Source organism: Lycorma delicatula, chromosome 1 (assembly GCF_047948215.1).
Source record: "Lycorma delicatula isolate Av1 chromosome 1, ASM4794821v1, whole genome shotgun sequence".
NCBI lineage: Eukaryota > Metazoa > Arthropoda > Insecta > Hemiptera > Fulgoridae > Lycorma > Lycorma delicatula.
Genome location: NC_134455.1, coordinates 292,820,906 through 292,843,881, shown reverse-complemented (window position 1 = coordinate 292,843,881; position 22,976 = coordinate 292,820,906). Strand labels below are relative to the sequence as shown.

General features: G+C 31.6%; 1 protein-coding gene across 1 annotated transcript in view; it reads right to left on the bottom strand.

Moving 5' to 3' along the window:
- Positions 1-22,976, bottom strand: part of LOC142332775 (DNA-dependent protein kinase catalytic subunit-like) — a 366,245-nt gene that overhangs the window by 293,953 nt on the left and 49,316 nt on the right. Inside the window, exons 7-11 of the mRNA XM_075379394.1 lie at positions 20,811-20,986; positions 17,363-17,619; positions 16,385-16,516; positions 6,954-7,066; positions 2,533-2,775 (exon numbers count right to left, since the gene is read on the bottom strand). Coding sequence (XP_075235509.1) covers positions 2,533-2,775; positions 6,954-7,066; positions 16,385-16,516; positions 17,363-17,619; positions 20,811-20,986 — 921 coding nt within the window. The remainder of the gene's footprint in view (positions 1-2,532; positions 2,776-6,953; positions 7,067-16,384; positions 16,517-17,362; positions 17,620-20,810; positions 20,987-22,976) is intronic.

Sequence of the window (22,976 nt, the reverse complement as noted above, 5' to 3'; positions counted from 1 at the left end):
TACTCTAGAGACAGGGCACCTGGCGCACAAGAAAAATGCTGATGCTAATCATGTTGGACGTACATAATGCAATTGGTTCAATAACATGGGAATCGATTATGGCAGCACTGGCTGCGAAAGGGATCAGTGCCTATCTCAGGAAACAAATTTCTGAGCAACTGTCCGACAGATGGGTTGATACTGGCACCCAGAATGGAAGGCTGAAATTTCAGATCTTTGGGGGCAAGCCGCAGGGGTCTGTCCGGGAGCAGTTGCTTTGGCTCCTGGTCTATGATGGCATCCTGCGGCTTACTTTGCCGGCTGCAACTGAAACAGTGGCATACGCTGATGACCTGGATGTTCTGGTCAGCAGCAGGTCTGAGACTGAGCTGGAAGAAAGGTGAAACATGGCCTTAAATGCAATTGGAAATTGGATGCGGGGACACGGACTGGAGCTGTCCTCAGAGAAATGTGCATATATTACACTTAACGGGCAGAAGAACGGTGGATAGAATAAACCCATGCTTGGCGGACAGTTGCTACAAAAGAGAGACACAATAAAGTACACATCAACAAATCATGTAAATTTACTCAACACAAACACATAGTAGACAGTTGTACAAGAACCAAAATTTTTTTTGATTTTTCATTCTGCTACCATATCTCACCTAATACCAGAGCAATCCTATAACCCACATGTTATCAATGAAAAAGCAATTAAAATCAGTAAGTTTGTTCAATCTAATGCAAAAACTTAATTTTTGGCAGTAAAATCACTTACAATATAACAAAATTATCTAGTTAAATTTTATATTTTAATAACCAGTTTAAATTTTCCTTTGTAACTGACATCAACAGAAAAGTTTTGAGAAAATATATAATTGGGTATCATCTGTACTAATAACTTTGCTTTATTTTCAACTTATACAAAGATCAGGTAACATCCAACATTTTTAAAATACCACAGCCATGTACATACCAATACTTAGGCAGAGAATTATGCAATACATGTTTGTATTAGGCAATACAAACATGCAGAGAATTCTGTGCTCATTGCTAAAAATGAAGCTTTAACTTTCAACATCACTCAAAACAGTAACATGCCAACCATCTAATCACGATAATAATTCTCATTTCTCTGCTAACAACTGAATTCAATGAGTTCTTAATTTTTTTTTTAACAGTGACAAGAAAAAATTTTAGTAATGTAAAAATAATGACTAATAATAGTATAAAATAGTAACTAATAGTGCAAATTAATCATTTGTAGATAATTATCTTGTTTTATTATTTCAAATCTTACACTCTTTTACAAATCAAAAGGCACTGTACAACAGTGGCAATGCCAATCTCCAAGATAGAGCAGTAGTGTCTCTGGCACATATGCGGAGACTAAGTTCAAGTCCCAGTCAGGCAGGGCATTTTTCACATACTACAAAATTCATAATCATTCAACAGCAGCTCTTACAGGATGAGCCTCTTGTTGATAAGTAAAAAAAAATATAGTCACTTAGCTGCCTACAAAACATCACTCCCAAGATGTATTTTAAGAATCACGTCATTTTAACATGTTACTGGAATTTCAGCAATCTAAAAGCAATCAGTTTTTTCTAAATAATAAATGTTAATCTCATTATAATACGCTACTACTTATCAAAAATTTATGTATTACCAATTAATAAGTGTTAGCTACATTTGGTTTCCTTTAGAAAGTCTTTTATGGATAATTGTACTATTTTAAACAACATTATATTCTGCATCAAAACAAGCATAATAAATGAGTTGAGTATACGTAATGTATAATGATTTCTTTACAAATAATTGACATACATTGTAAAAAAAATTTCATAGCACTTTTTTGCTCTTGGGACGACTCTTCTCACAAACTCATCCAACTGATTAAAACAAAAATCACAATCTCATTCAAACTTTAATATGAACCAAGTTATTTACTTATTATTTTCCTTGACCATGACCATGAGGAACAGACATTTCTTTCTTTAAACACAAAAATTATATCATTAAATACTTTACATGACATGAACTGTTGGAGCTAGTTAAATTATCATTTCTCTTGGTGAAAATCTCATAAGCAGTTTATTTCATCCGAAAGTGTTTAGCAAAAATATTTATAAGCAAACACTTTAGATATAATGTATGCCAAAGATTTGAATGCTAAAAAGTATTTAAAAGAAAAACAATGAATTACCATTTTAATTAATAAAACAATGACCAAATAACTCAAGTATTTTAATCATCTGGTAACTTAATCATAAAAGTATCTTCATCATAAAAAACAAAACTATAATACTTAAATGAAATCTTTTTAACATTTGTACTTTTTTTTCTTCAGTCATTTGACTGGTTTGATGCAGCTCTCCAAGATTCCCTATCTAGTGCTAGTCGTTTCATTGTAGAGTATACCCTCTACATCCTACAACCCTAACTTGTACAAACCACCATAAGTATTCACAACCTAACCTTCCCAAAAGAAAGAACTGAAAAAACAAATCAACTAAATGTAAAATTTTAATAATATAACTTTTTAATTACCTTAAATAAATTAACACTTTCAGAAATTTTAAGTAATGTAGTCAAGAGATCATAAAAAGGACACACAAGAGGATTCCTTGATGAGAGTGAAATAACATTATTTAATAACGAAAACAGTTGGCTGTCAAGTTTTTCACTAATATGTGGTAATACTGTGCTACATAATTTTTTAATATTAAATGCAATAGCAAAATCCATCTTATTATTGGGTTCCAGCACATCTTCAGGGTTTGACATGCCCTCCTGAAATATAAAGAAAAAGTATTTTAGATGATTTTATGAATTTTTTTTATTAATAGTTCATATCTTTATTAAAAAACAAACGTATCTTAGTATTTTTTCTTCCCAGATTCATCTCATAAACACATTATACTAACTAAAACAGCAATCAAGAAATCAATTTTTTCTAAATAAATCTTAACAAATCTCACAATAATGTGCTACTTTTTATCTCTGAACAATTTGTACCTCACTAAATACTACATATTATCCATGAATACAAGATCTGTCTGGAAAGTAATGTCACCAAGTCTACAAGTATGAAAAATAAACATTTATTAATATAATAATAAATAAATGTTTTAATAATGTTTAATAATATCATTCTCATAATAACACTATGAGAATGATTGCCGGGGTTATCATGTCTACATCCGTGGAATGGCTCCCGGTATTGAGCCACATACCAAGCGCAAGCTTCATCATCGACCTCTTCACGGCCTTCTAAAAACACCTTGTGCTATCTGTAGACTTGCCTTTGTAATAAACTCTCATCCCTGAAGGCCTGATGAACCATTGTTAAAGTTTCCACTGCAGACTTGGCGAGTTTCACACAAAGCTTAATGGCGTATCTTTGTTCCAGTGAGCGCTGCATCACAACTTGTACAAGAGATGAAACACAGGTTTACGAAATCCACCCATCCTTCACCTACGAGAGCGCAGAGACAACTGAGCAAGCACTCGCTTGGTAGTTAACTTACACCACTATTGATGCCGGCGGATTATAGAGCACAATGCAATGTACAGTTGCTTCGCAATAAAAGTATGACATTGCTCTCCGGACAAACCGTGTAATCATTTTTAATTTATTTAATAATCCAAGCCTTACTCCTCAGATCTGAAAAAAATTTTAATTTTTAAGGCTCTTGTATACAATATAGGTTGAAAGGCAGGTCAGGTTGGTAGGTAAACTCTCTTGTTCAAACAACTGAACATCCACACAATTTTGTGATATAAAGGAGGTTCGTGTAGTTTACTTCTAGAAAATGTAGTTTATTAGTTCAGTTCAATCTGGTTCTGTTTTAGTCAGATGCTGTCATTTCTTTTAAATTAAATTCAAATATCATTTTATCAAGCTGATCCCCATCATTTCACTGAGAACATTAGGTGTCAATGACCTGAAGAATGGTGCACAGGAAAGTGGATACTCCATAACAGTATTGGCATAAGTAATTGTTAAAAGTATGAAAATTAAATTTACATTCCCTTGAGGATAGATTTTAATGCAACATCAAGGAGATAAAAAGTAAGTAAATATTTATAAAATTTAAGTATGTAATATTTATTTAATCTACGTTGATTCTTATGTTATATGTAAAACTTGTTAATATTCTTTGTAATATAATTGAATCTGCATTTAGTTAGCCCAATATAGTGTTTAGTTCTATTTTATATACGTTTATCTTAATTTAATTTGCAATCTTGGGTTGTACGAAGTGTGTGAGAAAAGTAATGAGATTGGTAACACTGCGAGCGATCTGGTAACGCTGTGTCTACTGGTCTGTGATAAATCAATTTGTTCATTCCTTCCACATGCTCAATACGAGTTTCAACTCCGTTCAGCCAACACATTATTTTTGACAGTGCTATCAGTGAAGTTGTGTTTTTGTAATGCGTTACGAAAATAGAGCATCAGAATTTAGAGCAACGTTGTGCAATCAAGTTTTGTGTTAAACTTGGGGAACCCATGAGTGTGACCTTTGAAAAGTTGAAACAGGCCTATGGGGAACATTGCTTATCAAGAGCACAAGTTTTCCACTGGCACAAATTATTTTTGGAAGGCCGAGAACACGTTGAAGATCAACCTCGCTCAGGGAAATCTACAACTTCAAAATCTGATGAAAACGTTGAGCGTGTGAGATCGTTGTTGTGAGATCAGACCGTCAGTTTATCAATAAGGATGATGAGTGAACAATTAAATTTAAACACTTTTACTGTACATCAAATTTTGACAAACGATTTGGACATGTGAAAGGTTTGTGCGAAATTGGTGCCGAAAAACCTCACAACGGAACAAAAGTACAACCTAAGAAACGTGTGCGTTGATCTTGACAGGATTGACAATGACCAAGAATTCTTCAATGGTGTGATCACAGGTGATGATTCCTGGATATTTTAGTACGATCATGAAAAAACGCGAAGAGTGGCACATTCAGTCATCTCCTCCACCGAAAAAATGTCGAATGAGCAAATCAAAGATCAAAACCATGCTGATTTGCTTTTTTGACAGTAGGGGTATCGTGCATATAGAATTTGTTCCTCCAGGACAAGCTGTCAACCAAGAGTTTTACAAAGGTGTCCTTGAAAGGCTCAGGAAAAGAGTGATTTACGTGAGACCAGACATTGCAGACAAGTGGATGTTTCATCATGAAAACGCCCTGTGTCACACGGCCATTTCTATCAGGGAATTTTTGACCTCAAAATGCATTCCTACGGTTCCTCAACCTCACTATTCACCTTATTTGAGTCCTTGTGACTTTTCCTTTTCCCGAAATTGAAACATGTCTTAAAAGGATATCATTTTGAAACTCTGGAGAACATTGAAAAGACTGTGACCGCCCAGTTTAAAGCCCTACCAGTTGAAGTCTTCCAGCACTGCTACCAGGAGTGGGAACAATGACTCCGCCAGTGTATAGCTGTCCAAGGGAACTACTTTGAAGGGGATAATATTGTTGTTTGAAAAAATAAAAACTTTGGTAAGTAAAAAGTCAGTCTCATTACTTTTCTCACACACCTCATATGTATTTGGTTATACATAAAATTTTGTCAGTAGTTAATTTCAAAACTGCAAACAAAATATACAAATATTGTATTATTCTATAAAAGACGAAGAATTAAAAATATGTGAATTCAAAAGAGAAAGAGAGAATGAGAATAATAATTCCTGATAAATGCTGTATAACATTTTAACTAATTTAGCTCATGCTAAAATTACAATTACTGGGAGTTATTAAATGATTTTAATAAAAAAAACCGACATCAGTATATAAATCCCTATTTTTCAGCTTTAAACATTTTTTAACGTGAATGAAATTAGAACTGGAGTATTAAGAATTACATTTACTTTTCTTCTTTTTTTTTTAAATTTTATCATTTACTTAAGAAAATATTTTAGGATGTCATATAATTATTTTTAAGTTGCACTATTATAGTCAACAGATGCCAATCAATCCATCAATCAAAAAATTAATCCTGACAAGTAGATCTGAAACCTTTAATGTTAACAGCTTTTATTTTATTTATTTCTCACCACTGTACAGGAAATTAATGTAAATAGTAGAATGTTGAAGAATATCACTGTTATTTGGTATCATAAAATGAATAAGTAGAGGTATAGGATTTAGTGTTTCTTTTTTACATTTTATGTGCAACAGATCAAAACTGTTACTAATCACCTACCAAAAATTCAATCAAAAGAATGTGACTCAATTGTTTAACAAATGGAATTACTTAAGTTTATTTATGTATTTAAGTTATTATACAATAACTTTCTGATGTTCAACTCCTACTGTAAAAAAAACACAGTACTGTCAAACCTTACACTGTATGTCTACATATTTATGTAAATAGCATAATTGCCTAAAATAATAAATTTAGAAGTGTAACACTTTAGTTCTCAGTACCCAAAACCGGTGTATTTCATACAATTACGTCAAATCCATTCTTCCACTTGAAATAACTGGTATTGAAAGACTGCATACTAATGTAAAATTACTATGTAATCCTACAAAACTTATGTTCAAATATATGCAAGAGTACAGTTACTCAGCTCAATTTAACGTAAGCATTTTGATCATTATTGTTTCAATTTATGAAAATGTTTGCTTTGAATATGGGTTAATATCAGGACTCTCTGTAAATTAGCCCCATCTCATTTAAAATGTATACACTTTTCAAATAATAAACTATTACCCAAAAGTGTAGGTTGAAATACTTCCGTGCTGAAATATGGAAAAGAATCTATCATATTCATCAAGAATTAATGCCATAGAAATACCTACAAATCTTAAAAGTTTCAGGAGATAATGATCCTACACTACAGGAACTGATTAAATTTGAGTGTCTTTTAACATACAAAAAATCAGCTACATAACAACCCAACAATAAAATCTTATGACTTCAGCCATTTCCTTAATACTTACACAATCTTCATCATCTTTTCTCTTCAATGAAACATCTAACTTATTTAACAAAACAAGAACATTGTGAAGGAAAGTATCAAGCAGTTGTCTAATTACTCTTGATTTCAGTTCATCTGAAAAAAAAGAATACACAGAAAGGCTAGAAAAAATCATTCTGGTACAATTATTTCTTGCTTAATTAAATAAATTATCAATAAATATATTACAGCCAATTTGATCTATTGAGAAAGAATATTATATAAACAAAAAAAAAACCAATTGTAATTAAATTTGATACTAATAACATACATATATATAATTTGTTAACTGTTTATATATCATATTCAATAATTTACTCTTTAAATGTTACTTAAAGTATTATTCAACCCTTTGACTCTTGAGTATTTTTTTTAGAAATTATTCATAATTTCTTCGACAAAAAAAATCATATTACAATTATTTATAAAGCAATTTCAATGATTTTTTTTTTAAATCACTTGTAATGAATCCTCTAGAACACTGTATATAAATTAATAAAGATGCACAGATAGAAAAAAATATATTTTAAAAAAAAGCATACAAAAAAACAAAATTTTTTAGCTTGCCAATAATAGTCACAAAAAAAAAACTTGGTCAAATATAATGAAGATTGCATAAAATAACACTTAAAAATGTTTGAGGCACAGTTCAAAAGTACTATCAGTAATAAAATTAGAACAGTTGAAAAAATGAAAAATTTATTAATGGTTTAAATGTTTACAAATTTACTTTATTTTTTGTATAAAAACATAATTTCGATCCAAATGCTTTTGATATTGTGAAACAAGCTTTTTCAAACCTCTTCATTTTGCTCAAAGCCAGTTTTTGAAATGTAGAAAGGATGATAGTCGCTGAGCGCAAGATCAGGACTGTAAGGGGATTGGTTTGCTTGGCATTTCTCCCATCATTCCATTCGGTTGCCCAAAAGCATAAGACCGAATGTCTGTGCCACAAATGGCTACTGAGCCTCAAAACAGTTTAGCAACCAGTGTCCTAACTAGCTCCTAGAGCAAACCTAAAAGCGTGAGCAGAAAAAGCATGGTACCAAACACCACTCGCTTGTGTGTCTCCCCACCCACTTGTTATATATCACTAAAATGGGTAGAAGCACTCCGTCAACTAATAAAACATATATAACCATCAATAATTAAATATTCTCATCAAAAACAGCAATTCACTGCCATGCCTAGGCCGCTGAATTCCAGCAAGTACCTGTACACCATTAAAGCGCCTTAATCTGGCTAGTAGCCAGCCATATCTCTAGGTTAGCTTCCTACAGCAGCGCGGTAGAAGTCTTTTCTATCAGGTAAACTACCGATGTCAGTTGAACGAAACAACCACATCAAGGAACTCCCACATCAAGTAATGACAAGCGGCTCTCGCCACATTGACTCGCTGCTTGTGAGTGGCCAATTTTCCCCAAAGTTCCAGGGTGGCCTGATTTCTGGCCCCCCAAGTGCTGGGCAGTCGAACATCATGTTGTTTGTTCTCCCTGCAGATGCACAGCCCATCAGCTGCCAGGCAGAACCAAAACAAATATTGGTTTAAATTTACTTGGTTGGAGAACACTCGGGCTCCCGTTGCCCTTAACAATGAAGAAGAGGCATACCATCTCTCAAGATCCTGTAGAAATCTATAGAAGGATCTTCCTTAGTTGTGGCATGCCATTCTTGCTGCCATGCTTCCATCGCGAGGCTGTAAAACCTCCTCCATCGGTGGGAGATGAACAACTGTTCAGAATTTAGAACCGATGCACTGAGGTCACCGTTCTGCTCTGGTACAGACCCAGCTCAAAACCACATCCCAAATACCTCAGCTACCCTGCCTCTTCGCAATTTCCACATGGCCGCCCAAACTTTCACCACTAAATCAATTGGGAGAGTCTTTCCCAATACAGTAGTAGCCTTGTAGGACATTGTTTTAAAAACACCAGTGCATAAAATAATGGCTCTGCACTGGGCACTCCTTAAATTTTGAGAAAGTACTCAATTTCTTTCTAACCTATGCGCCCAAACGGACACCATGTAAGAGGTCATACGTTCGAAGACACCCGGTACACCATGTACAAATGACAGCCCAACAGCCCGTAATCCTTTCGAGCAATCCTCCTAAGCTTGTGCATCATAGAGACGGTGCTGCCAATTGCACGTCACTAAATATCTCCATTGATGTGTAATTAAAAATGTTCAGTTATTTTCTGCACAAACCTCATAAAATGCTTACAACCTGAAAATCAGACATTGGGATTCAAACAGTTAAATCCCGTTATGTAAGTTAAGTCCAGTCTTCAGCAAACAAATGAACACAAAAACTTGTTTAAACTGGTGTATTTTCTATACAGCATTATCAATGGCAGCTTCAAGATTGTTTTTGTTCCAATCTATTCATCCAGACCACATAAGGTTTTTAAACCATGCTATTTTTATATAATTTTATTTGTTTAACCCATCAGTTTACCATTATATAAAATTGAAAGCATACATATATACTAACCATTGTGGTAAATGGCTATTTTTTTCTGTTTTAGTGATCAACTAGTTTCTTTCTTTATTCAGTAATTATTTTAGAATTACAAACGTGATAAAATTTCTGTGCAATCTGTAATACTAAAGTTGGAAAAACCTGCCCTTTACAAAAAGTAATGCTAAAATTCATACCCCAATTATGATTTCAAATAAATTATCATAGTAACTGTCATTCACCAAATCCATTATTTAATTCAGTATTTAATAAAGTTTTACATTTAATAATCTGAACATCAATGTAAAATAGTAATAAAACAATTCTTGTTCGGATGAGCATTACTTTAAGTTTTATTTAGTTTATGTTTGCTATCTTTAATGTTAAGTTATAATTACAAGTGTTATGTTACAAAATTATTTTAAACCACCAACACGGCATACAATTAAACAATCCTTCAATAATCAACAAGGTGTTGTCTTCATTCATCACCTATGAACACATACAGTCCACCCTTGCTCTAAAATCTACAGCAACACTGTTAACAAAGGACGTCCCGTCGACGTCGTAACAAATTATAGAATACACATTTACCCTGATATAATACATTTATAAATAGGATTGTATCAAACCGCACCATGTATAATAAATAACTTTTCAATACTAAATTAAAAACAAATTTAATAATTATTAGCGACTCCCTTGGGTCTACCTTGCAAAGTTTTTCAAAGGAAGATATAGTATCAGAAATAGACATTGAGTTCTTTTTCTATATTTAGCCGAGATCTATATTTTGTCTTTAAAGCAGCCATCGCAGAAAATCCAGTTTCACAAAGGTAGGATGCTGAAAATGGTAATAGTATACGAAATCCTAGTTTCCAGTGCAGAAAACTCATCAACCACCCCTGCCCAAAATTTAAAGAGTGATTTATTATTAAATTGTTTTTAAGATCTTGCCACTTGCCGTGAAGTCTATAAAGATTTATAACTCACCTATCACTTACTACCAAGTTGTCATCAGCAAGAAAACACTTTTTAAAATTCTTTTCCACCATGGCTAAATGGTTTTCAACAGTTACAAAACAACTTTCACATGTTGTTCTTCAGCCTTGTAAGTTTAACACATTCATCCAAATTTGCAAGCATTTCTAAGTTTTTTCTTTAAATTTCTGCTCAATTCCAATTTTCTACAAAAAGCGTTAACTTCATCACTTGTATCCAACGTATGTGTATTTGCTCCTTGTAGTTGTTGAAGATTCGAGGTATTTAATTTTTGCATATGTCAACCAAGTAGCTCAACTCCATCACAAATAAACCTCTTGAAATTTCTCGGCTTCCAGTCGGTTTTCCTCTTCTAGAAAAATGGCAATTTCATCTCCTAATTCATAAACATGTTGCAAAAATTTCCTACATGATAACCATCTTGCCACACAATAAAATAACAACACTATGTCACTATGTTTTGGCACTATAAAGTGCCAAAAAGATTCTTGATTTTAGGGATCTCATTTTTACATAATTTACAATGGTTACAACTGTTGTCAGCATAATAATCAGACCAGAACTCATTTCTTTGAAAGTCAGAGCTTCTCTGTAGATCATGCAATGGTGTCCAGACATACTGTGAAGATTTTTGTTTCATAAATGCTTGTATACTTTGGAATCTTCCAGACACTGAATGAGCACCATCGATGCACATTCCGACATAGTTTTTCCACTCTACGTTTGCCTCGTTTATAAAATCATTTAAGACAGCAAATAATACAAGTGCTGTTGCTTTGAGTTCTACTGATTTGCAGAAAAGTAGTTCTACTGCTAACATAGCATCACAAAACCAAACATAGGCAATGAAATGAGCATCTTTATTGCTATCTGTTGCCTCATCAAGCAAAATTGAAAACAATTTGTCACGCAGTTTCTCAAAAATCTGATGCAGTACATCTTTGGCTATATCACAAATTTGACAGGCAACAGTATCATTTGACAAAGGTGTGGACTGCAATTGTCTGCAATTGTTTGACAAAATTAATCTCCAAACATAGTTTCAACAATCTCTATTGCAGCTGGCAAAATAAGCTCTTCACCAATTGTGTGAGGCTTTTTACATCTGGCTATTTTATATGAAACTTTGTAAGAACCAAGTAAAACTCTTTCATTCACAAAGTTTTTTTTTAAAAATTATGTTTGCTTTTCATGTAATTTTAATTTTAATTCGAGAAATTCTCAGGGTTCGTCAATGTACTCACTATGAAGTGTTTCCAGATGAGTTTAAGTTTAGGGTTTCATGCTGTCTGCTGCCAAACTTTTTGAGAAATTAACACACAGGGGCCTTTCTTCTTTGTTTACTTCAGTAATGGTAAACCCAAAATTTATGTATTCTTCAGAATATTTTCTTGATTTTATTTTCAGAACCACGCTTGTTTGTACACTTGATGTTTCACTATTGTCTAATGCTCTCTTACACCCACTTAAAAATTTATCCACGATTATGTATAAATCTACTGCCATGAATATTTAATACCATGGATTGCAATTAAAACACAAATTACAACATACACATTCATGACAGATTCAATAGCAATACAAGGTTCGACTTGATTGAGACGAAATTGAACATTTGAACATTTGATTGAGACAAATTTGAAATTGAACGAGGTGCAGCATTTACACACGTTTGCGCAGATGGTAGCGTGACATTCTAGAATATTCAAGACAAATCAGACCTTCTTGTGGAGCAGCGAGAATGTCCAATATGGTGGACATACGACAGAGAGTAATAGAGGCATCAATTCTGGTTTTATCAATGCAGCAGATCAGTGTTGCCAAATATCAATAAATGTACTTTTTGTTGGTAATTTGTAACGTTTGTAATTAAAGTCTTAGTGTAGCTTTAGCATCATAATATTCAAAATACGTTATTATTGTAAGGGGGGGGGGAGCGCAATGAAAATTATGATTGAAAATTGGGTTGCAAATACTGAAAGGTTGAGAAACGCTGGGTTAAATGATATTTTACCATAATGAAAAATAAGTGAAATAATAAAATATAATTTTGTAAGTGAAATAGAATTTTAATTTTAAATTTATATTATTATTTAAATTTATTAAATACTAGCTCCCATCGCCGCTTTTGCCAAATTCTGGTGGATAGTGGACTGCATCTTCAGTATTGATTAAAGAATCTACAGATCGATATTCCTTGCTTTACCCTTCAACTTTTTCTAAATTCATACTATTAATTTCAAATACAGAAATATTTCAAGGATTTACGATAGATCTTTTGCAAAGCCACTCATACGGTTTTTGTAAAAGCTTACTAATTTCTGGATAAATATTGGAAATGAGATATCATTGCATGCACAACGGACCTATGTTTTCATAGACAGAAATGATAACCATCATTGTGAAGAAGAGTCCGATTTCCAGTGTTTAGTAGTTGTAAGGGAAAGTTAACATCACCAATCCCAAGATGAACTTGGAGAATAAAAATTGGAGAATAAAATTATTAACTTAAGAATAAATATTCTTAAGTTAATAATGAGGACAAATTTCCATAAGAGTGATGATTTAACGCTTTCCTGAACGTCAGCCCTAGTTCCTCTTGTGATGGATGACAAAGTCTCCGCAAACACGATAGTTATACCATCCATTAATTTACCACACGATCTAATATCTCGAAGGGTTCGATCAATGGCTTCAATATGAGTTCAATGACTCATTGTGCATTCATCCCATAGTATAAGTTTTGCATGTTGCAAAATTTGTCCAAGTGGACCATTTTGCAAATAGAACAAACATATTCTTGCCCACATGCAACATTTAATGATAACTTAAAAGTGGAATGTGCAGTTCTTCCACCATTTATAAGTGTAGCAGCTATTCCTGATGATGCTACACTGATAGCAACATTTTTAGTTGAGTGAACTTAAGCAAGAAGCAGATTGATTAAGAAAATCTTCCCAGTGCCTCTAGGAGCATCTAAGAAAAAAATCTTTGGGTTGTTACTAGCAGCACTGACATTTATATCAGCAAACGCATGATGTTGATGTGGTACTAATTTAAGAAGATTAACAGTGACAAATTCTTTCTGTTCATCGACATCGAAACAAAGTCTCAACATTAACATAAGCATTAATAGCTTCTTGATTACCACGTGTTGTTTGTAAACCAAAATCGCGTATTTCTTAGTTAATGTAACAATGATATCTTCAATCTCAATGAGACTTGCAATATTTCATCTGAAATTGTAATCTCAATGTTATTGGTTTGACATCAGATTTGATATAAAATATCATTACAAAAATTTTTTCGGAACACTTCCCACAATACGTTTGGTTGAGCAGGATGACAAAAAACTAATATAATTGCAAATATTTCTCTCAGTTTAGGCGAAGATTGACGGATAGAAGCATCAGCAAGTGTGTCTTTCCAGTGATTATCACTTATAAGCCAAGTACAGCGCAAGCAGCTTTATATGTTTGGTGTAGCACACCACATCAACAGTCTTCAAGAAATCAAAATGTGTATGTAGGTCTTTTAACATTATGCAATAACATAAGCAGATGAAAGCATTCACGTTGGTTTGGATGAATTGTATATACTCTACCCAGAGAAGCAGCATCCTTTTTGATTCCAGGAAATCCTTCATTGTCAGTTCCACGCTTTCTTCTATGTTAAACCTGTCATTATTATAGGTGTAATATCTAGGAACTTCAGGATATAACAGTGTCTTAGCGAAGTCATCAGACTGACAAAGCTCAAAAAAAGTAATAAGAGTGGTCTTCTGTGAACTATCAAGAACTCACTGGAGATTTTGTTCAGTGAAATAAGTATGTTGATAGTTTACTAAGTGAACCGCTAAGTGAACAATAGTGGAATAATGTAATTGTATTACAAAACCAAAAAAACGATAATCAGCCTTAGATGTACATATATATCTACCATTAATGCACTGATTCAATTCATTTCTTTGGTTTTCAACTGAAAAAGTTACTTGACTGAACCTTTGGTAATATATTTGCAGATATATCGAATCCCTTGCACAGAGTTGCAAAATTCAACATTTATGTGGGCATTAAAGCAATGTGACAATAGTGGATAATGTCGGACGATCCATTTATTATCAATATCAATTATGTTACCTTGCATGTTGCTGTATGACCTCCATTCTCTGGACTTCTCCTACGATAAGTCAGGTAACCGTCATTTGCAGTTTGAGTGTTGTAAATATATATTCAAGTATACTTTTCTGAACATTTTCCATTTTCATGCATGGTGATGACCTATTTATATCGCCACATAGTCCGCGACACATGTTTACAATGTCATATAATAATGGATCAACATTTTTATCAGGGAGTTCAGCAGATATAAGATCAATTACATTAGGTGATACTTTAGTTACTAACCATACAAATATGTGACAATGAGGTAAGCCTCGTTTTTGCCACTTAACACTTAATGCACAGCAGCTGACCAAACCAAATATTTCGTTTTTGTAAATAAGATCTACTAGTTTTTTTTTAATTTTGAAATCAAAAACTCTGGATATAATATTGTGTCTATCAGTACATTTTTGACCAGTGAATAGTTGGTTTTTTTTATTTCTGGCCATTCAGGATTATAAGTAAAAGTTATAAATAAATCTGGATGCCCATGTTTATGCACGTATGCCACAGCATCTTGAGATTTCTCATTCATTTACTGTGGTGAACCAATGAAAGGTGAGGGAAGTAATAATCTAAAAACATTAAAAGAATGTCTATTATTATATAATTATAACGCAAGATTCAAGATTCAACACATTAAAATAAACAATATTTTATTCACCAACATTTTTTTTTTATAAGTGTACTTCAAAAAAAATAAAATTTTATCTATGTGATACTATATGCATTCTTTTAAAAGCACTGAAGCAGTAATACCTTCAACAGTAAAAACCCCATCTAGGCACTTGCTCTAATTACACAGCCAGTACTTTTTTAGATGAAGATAATAATAACAATCCAATATTTATTGAATGGAGATCAAAGTTGATTAGAGTAGATTTATCATATCAATACAGATAACCCAATGGCTATTGATAACGTAGACATTTTTCAATTTAGTGATGAACAATTAAAAGTATTCTTGTCCATAAGAAGAAAATGAATAAAACAAAAATAAAAAAACGATTCTGCAGTCAAATAACAAACATGCTAGTAGGCTGTTTCATCAATGTACTGCAGATGTTAACAGGTTGATATAGGAGTCAATACAGGTAATGACTGCTGTTTGCAGTAGCAAGAGGTGAATGTAGAAAACATAATTGAAAATAAATATTACATGAAAGCAGAGGCAATTATAAATTACTGCATTAATAAAACATTGATTTACTTAAGTATTAAAGTAACTGTTCAGTAAAATTCTAATGATAAATAATTTAAAGTTAAAAATAATACTGGAGAACTTTTAAAATGACTCTAAAATAGCTTGGATTATATGATCTGCCTATATAATCTTACTTATCTTTATTCTTTTAGTGAATATTTTTATTTTATTTCTTTATACATATTTATATAACTATCAACTAAATTTATTGGCTGATAACTACTAGCTCTAATTCAATCTATATGAACTGATTTACTAAACTTGGCTTTAGCTGTTATTTATCCTTTCTTCATATCCTTCAACTTTCAAGATGATATTCACCTGAGATATCCAAGTTATGGAACCAGATTGAATGATAAACATTTTTCATCTGATCCAATAATATTTTATTTTATTAAGTACAAATTCAATCCATTTAAATTTTCCTCTAACAAAAATATGTCACAGCCCCCATTTTGGAGAAATTCTAATGTAAATTAAAATAAAAACCGGCAAAAATCAATTTAAAGTTTTTGGTGAAATTAAACAGGAAAAAGAAAATACTTCAAATTGTTAAATTTTTTTTTTAAAAAGCAAATACGTACCTTCCCAAGAAATGTGGCGAGGATCCAACAGCTCTTTCCAAAAATTTACATAATTATTAACTGTAATTCCGTTTCCATCTTCAAAATCCAGTGGTATAGGGTGTTTACAAGTTCTTATTAAACCTTGATAGACTGTACAAAAGAAATACCATACTGTCATTACAAGAAAAAATAAATATAATCAATATGAATAAAATTATTGATAAATACTAGCACGTATGGTTTTAGCTTACCAGAGGACACCAATTTCTTTGTTAGAAAATTCTAATACTAGTAACAGTCTTTTTAAACAAAACTATAATTTAAGTTTTGCCTCAGATTCACACATCCATTACATACTTTACTTATAATATAATGAAACAACCATTCATAACTATTCCACAGTTGATGTATAATTTGAATTGTTTACCATCATAATGAAGTAGCAAATGGTTTTTCCATTAATGATTCCCCAACTCAAAGCTAGAGCAAACTACCTAACTCAACCTTACAGGTTCGTAACTTTTTAATATGATAGCAGTTATTTAATATGGGGGAATAAAATTTTAATTTATGGCACAATTTCAGATCTTCAATTCATCTACTTTCTATAACAATTTTATAGAAAAGAACAATAAAGATTTTTTTTTATGGATGAAAATATTATCATACTGCATCTATCAGCATCTTATATCTAACACTAACAACAGTTTTCAAAGAGCAAGCAGAAAAACTGAATTGTAAAAAATCAGCTAAAAATATATACTAAAAATTATAAAAAATAGACTAAAAATTCTAAATGAGTACATTAACCCTAATTCATATTAGATAGTTTAAATTACTTTAAAAATTGTTTTAAACATTCTTAGATATTATTGAATAACAAAGGATATCATATTAGCACTTTTAATCTGCTTCAAATCTTAAATAAACATATATACTCATGGACCTGAATTAATCATAAAAAAACAAATAAGAACAATTATATTAGATACATACCTAAAACATCAAGATACTTTTTAAATTCATCTGTTCCACCATTAGTTAATGCAATACTGAAAATATTTATAGCAACACTCTTAATGGCATGATGCTGCAATCTGGTGCTAATAAGTGGAAAATTTTCTACAACAAATACCACTAAATGTTCCATGGCCGTAAATTGCTGTTCTGACACATTTCCTTGTAGATTACAAATGATCTTAGACAACATTTCTAAGCAAACTGGAACTTGTTCTATAGACTGGTTATTGTTACTAAAACAAAGAAAAGAAACCATTTAATATATCAACAAAAGAACAGTGTTTTTAGTTTTTATTACAGTAACATCTTTAATAAATTTTATTTAATAATAGCAATGATTACTCTGTTACTGAAAACAATTTCACAGTTACAAAATTTCTAAGCATCATGCAGCAGTTGGCATAAACATTTCTCAACATTAATCATCATCATCCTCTCAGAATCGAGACCTTGGTAATAAATATTTTTGGATGGTTTTGATGCCATACTTGCTACTAAAGTGAATAGGTGAATAGGTCAGTCAAAGATATGTCCCTAAATGATATGGGTAGCAGCCCCTTCAATAGTTGTTAAAATATTAATCAGCAGTGGTTAAAGTCTAAATGTATAATATTAATATACACTTTCATTAATAAATTAAATTACTACTATATTAAGTTTTAACTAATTAGGGCTTTGACTACTGCATGGCTGACAGCAATATAAAACTAACGAAATTTCTGAACAAATTCCTATCTTTAATAATGCAATATATTCTCTTTGGTAAAATATTCCTAATGAAATCTCCTGAGGACAACCCACCAGCAGTACTGTAAAGAAAACTGCAAAAGAGGAAATCATCAGAAAGTCTGAAAACCAGCCTTCAATCATGCAGGAATATGGAATGTCAGAATATTAAGATTATATAAGACTAAAAAAAACTCTCTGTGATTTCAGACAAGATGATTTCTATTCCTGACCACTGGCATTTTGTTTGTAGATAGTACAAAAACACTTTGTCTCATCCCATCTGCTCAGAAAATGTTGATCTTGATCTTCCATACTAATGAGATCATCTCCTGCCAGAATAATCCGTGCAGGCAAGATTTTTTAACAATTTGTTGACAAACACTATGTACATTCATAACATTATGGAAAATACAGCGGCAACTTCAGACTAATACCCTAATTACTGATGCTATTTCCTTGACAATTTTCCTATCACATGAAACAACATTTTCAATACTTTCTTCATTTGTCAAGGTATATGAGTGCCCTTAAGAATGTCATCTCTAACACTAACATGGCCACCACTAAAAGCTAAGCCAATCTTAAATCACTGTTTTCTTCATTGCTAATTCTCCATATACTTATTTAAACAACATCAATGTCTTAAGTGATGGATTTTTAGGCAAGACAAAAGTTGATTGTTGTGCATTATTCATTAGCTGACACTTTTTATTCAACATATACAATATAAAAGACAGATTTAGTATTGTTATATGATAAATAGGAAACATGTGATGTTTTATATCAAGAATACTGTAAAAATAAAAATATATACTGGACACGTTTTTATTTACCTTACATATGTGTGACTTCATTCATACACAGCTTGTAAACAAAGCACATACTTGTTTAATCAATGATGACGACAATTTTGGTGTTACTGATTCTGAAATTGATTAAGACTTATTGTGAATACTATCAGACAATTTTGAAAATGATGAGATAATATTGAAAAAAGAAGTGATAATTATAGTAAGCAAACTTCACAGAATCAAACTACAGATTAAAGGCCTTTGATAAGGATAAACAATGATTTAAACTTATTTAACTTAGCATTAACCAATAGATGGATTTGTAGTAAAGAATACAATCCTAATAACAAACTAGAATACTGGCAACTTTGATTTACTGATCAGCTTATTGCATCAATAACGAAAATATTTATGCTAGAATAAAAATTCCAAAGTACACTTATACAAAAACATTCAATTTGGTCAAGATAAAAATTTGGTCAAGATACTTTCTGAAATGAAGCCTTGGGATAGGATTATTTATACAAATGTTTTCCAGCCTGCATTTTTCTCTACCAAAACAATTCAATCAAGTAGGCCTTGGATCTATCTAGATATTCTGAAATTAAAAGTGCTGATCCCTATTTAGATTAAAAAAATATGGTGAATACTATACCATAAGCCAAAATCTAGACGCACTGCTGACTCAAATGGTTACATACAATTTAAATATTACAATAAACAACAGCCTACAAAATTGGAACTTCATATTTACATAAATTCAGATTCTTCCAATGGATATATCTGTGGAGTTGAACCATGTCTTAGTGTAACAACTAAGCAGTCTGAAAACATCAGGCCTATCATTAGATTTGAATGATCAATCATATAGACACTAAAGTTGTAAAACCAACTAATAGTGATTATGAACTAACAACAGAACTTCTCTCTCTTTTTCGGTGTAGCCTCTGGAACCACTGTAAGGTATTACTTCAGAGGATGATATGTATGAATAAGAATGAAGTGTAGTATTGTACAGTCTCATGTTGACCATTCCTGAGAAGTGTGGTTAATTGAAACCCAACCACCAAGGAACACCAGTATCCACGATCTAGTATTCAAATCCATACTATTACCATCCTACTTTTACTAGGATTTCAATCTTAGAACTCTTGACTTCAAAATTAGCTGATCTGTGATTACAAGTTAACCACTAAACCAGCCCAGTGGGCTAACAATTAAACTTAAAAATTGGAAATTCACCTTACTAGTACAGCTACAGTAAAAAGAAAGACTATGAACTCATTTAAGAAAATCTGTCATAAATAAAGTGAAGCGTAACATTTGGATGTGATAGAACGACGTGCATGCTTGGTTTGGAGGAACAAAAGAATAATAGCAATATTTTCATCTTTTATGAAAACTCTCTAGAGGTCATTAGAAGAATAAGGAAAAGAGAAGAGGAAAAAATTATGCAAAAATTTCTGTAATAAGTGATTATAACATACATTAGTTTTTATTGTCAATCACTACACCAATTCCTATGTGTTTACTACTAAGTCTATAAATTAGTGTAAGAAAATGTATTTTTGCTTTAAAGCATCCATTGTACAAAAGCCATCAATCAGACTACAAAAATACTGATGTTCTCTACACAGCCTACTCTATGAAGGACAGATCCAATCTTCATCTGTCTAGTTAGCCTGATATGTGTTCTTATTACCTAACAATGAATTTATAATATTTTTGGTTGACTTGTCTCAATTTCATGTCTCAATTACAAACACTGAATTAAGGCACCTGAAGGACATCAATGGTATGGTAATTTTTAATAGTTGGATTAAAACATTTAAAAATAACTTTATTTTAAATATTTAATTTACACAAATTTAATTTACCAATTACACAAATATACCATGACTTACCACATATACTGGGTCCGCTGTAAAATATTTACAAATATTGCATCCAAATCTTTTTGCTCCATAAACTTATTAAATACACTTGCAAATTCCCCAATCCCTTTTACTGCAATATTAAACTCTTCATCCAATGACTGATTTGGATTTTGTAAACAGGTTGTAAAATACTTCACAAAAAACTAAACAGAAGACAGATAAAATATTTAACCAATGCACTCAAAAAAATAATATCAAGCATATACATAATGAGAATAATTATTAAAAAATAACCAAATTCTAATTTATAAATACAAATATTTACTTAACAATATTACAAGCATCTATGTACACCTATGAGCAATAAGCAGAAATAAAATCAGATGGTGAAAATAGCATTTAATTCATTGACTGAAATTGCCACTGACTGATTGATTCATTAAGTATGAAAAAATTATTTTTTTATTTACTACAGCCTCTCAATGAGTCTTAATTAATACATAGTCCATTTTGTGTTTTCTCATGAACGTGTTTTATTTTTTGAAGTCAAGGATGTTAATATTTATTGATTAGAGTTGTTTCCACATTAGTTTATTTATTTGTAATAGCATTTAACTGTATGTAAATATTCTATCTTGAGATTTGGTATAAAGTTTATTTACTTCTTGTGGATCCATTTTTTTCCAAATATTTCTGGGACTCACTGCAAAATAATTTCAAATTTCATTACAAATGAATTTCTGTCCTGCAACGTCCCATTTGGCTAACCACCTTTCCACTCTTTATGTTAGTTTTTTTTTATAAATTTTATTCTAGTTTGCATTCCTTAAATAATATTTTTATGAAAAAGAATTGATGAACAAAGAAGTAATTGGAAAAATATATTTAAAAGAATAGGCAGACTTATACGCCCCATATTAAGGCATCCTAGAATAGTCACTTTAATATCGAAGGGACAGGTAGAAGGGAACAATTGTGCAGGCAGGCAATATTTGGAATACGTAAAACAAATTGTTAGGGATATAGGATGTAGGAGGTATACCAAAATCTAACTACTGGCATAGATAGGGAATCTTGGGGAGCTGCATCAAACCAGTCAAATGACTGAAGACAAAAAAAAAAACATTAGCCATATTTTTAAAATTATTTCAATTTTATAGACAAGAGAGAAAGTGTCAGAAAACTTTTACATAAAGTTATTTTTAAATTTAAGAAACATAAAGACAAAAGGGAAATTCTTATGAGTAAAAATTATGTAGCATAAAAAATTATTTGATGAGGAAAAATGGTTTGTCCAGTCCAAAGTTTCTGGTTATTTACCAAAATAAAAATGTATATTCATGCTGATACATCACAATAGTAGCAAGATACTACTGAAGTTAGTGTTAAAGAATGTTAGTATTGTTGACAAGAGTCAACAATAGATAGTTATTCTTGCTGGCAATGAAGATATATTTGTTCAAGGTGCTATGTTTATATTTAATTCCAAATCTAAAAAAGCGGAGTATCGCAATGAAATGAATTTCAGAAACTTCTCTAAATGGGTTCAGGAAAAATTCTCGCTAATAATCAGTGAAAAGTAACATTCACTGCAACCCTGGCAAGACGAGAGCAGAAGTGCATCACATTGTTTACCAACAACCGTCTTGTCTGAGGTATGTCACTGATGAATTTTTGCAACAGGAAAGGGACAAAGCAATAAAGCTGTCACCTTATTACTGCGAGCTAGACATGAAAGAATATATCTGAGGGCCAGTGAAAAGTGCTATTGCTAAAAAAAAGCAGACCAAAATACAAAAAATAAATATAAAAATAATAATTAAACAATCTGAAGAAATAAAACTGAACACTAGATATATCAAATGCGAAACATAATAAGGAGCTGGAGAAGAAAATGATTGTTGAATGGGAAAAATAGGTTTAGAAGCTGTTTATCCATCTTGAGGAATTGTGAAGAATCTAGTGTTGAAGGAAGATGGGCATTTCAGGTTTCAAAGAAATAGATTCAAATTAATTTCTTAAATTGTAAATTTTAAGTTTTTTTTTATTGTGGCAAATTATTATTATTATTATTATTAATCAACAAATAAAACTATTTTATTAAAAATTTTTATCAGTTCATTTTAAATTACAGAATTATATTATGTTTGAAATTTTTTAACAAACTGCAATAAATATTTTATATTTACAATT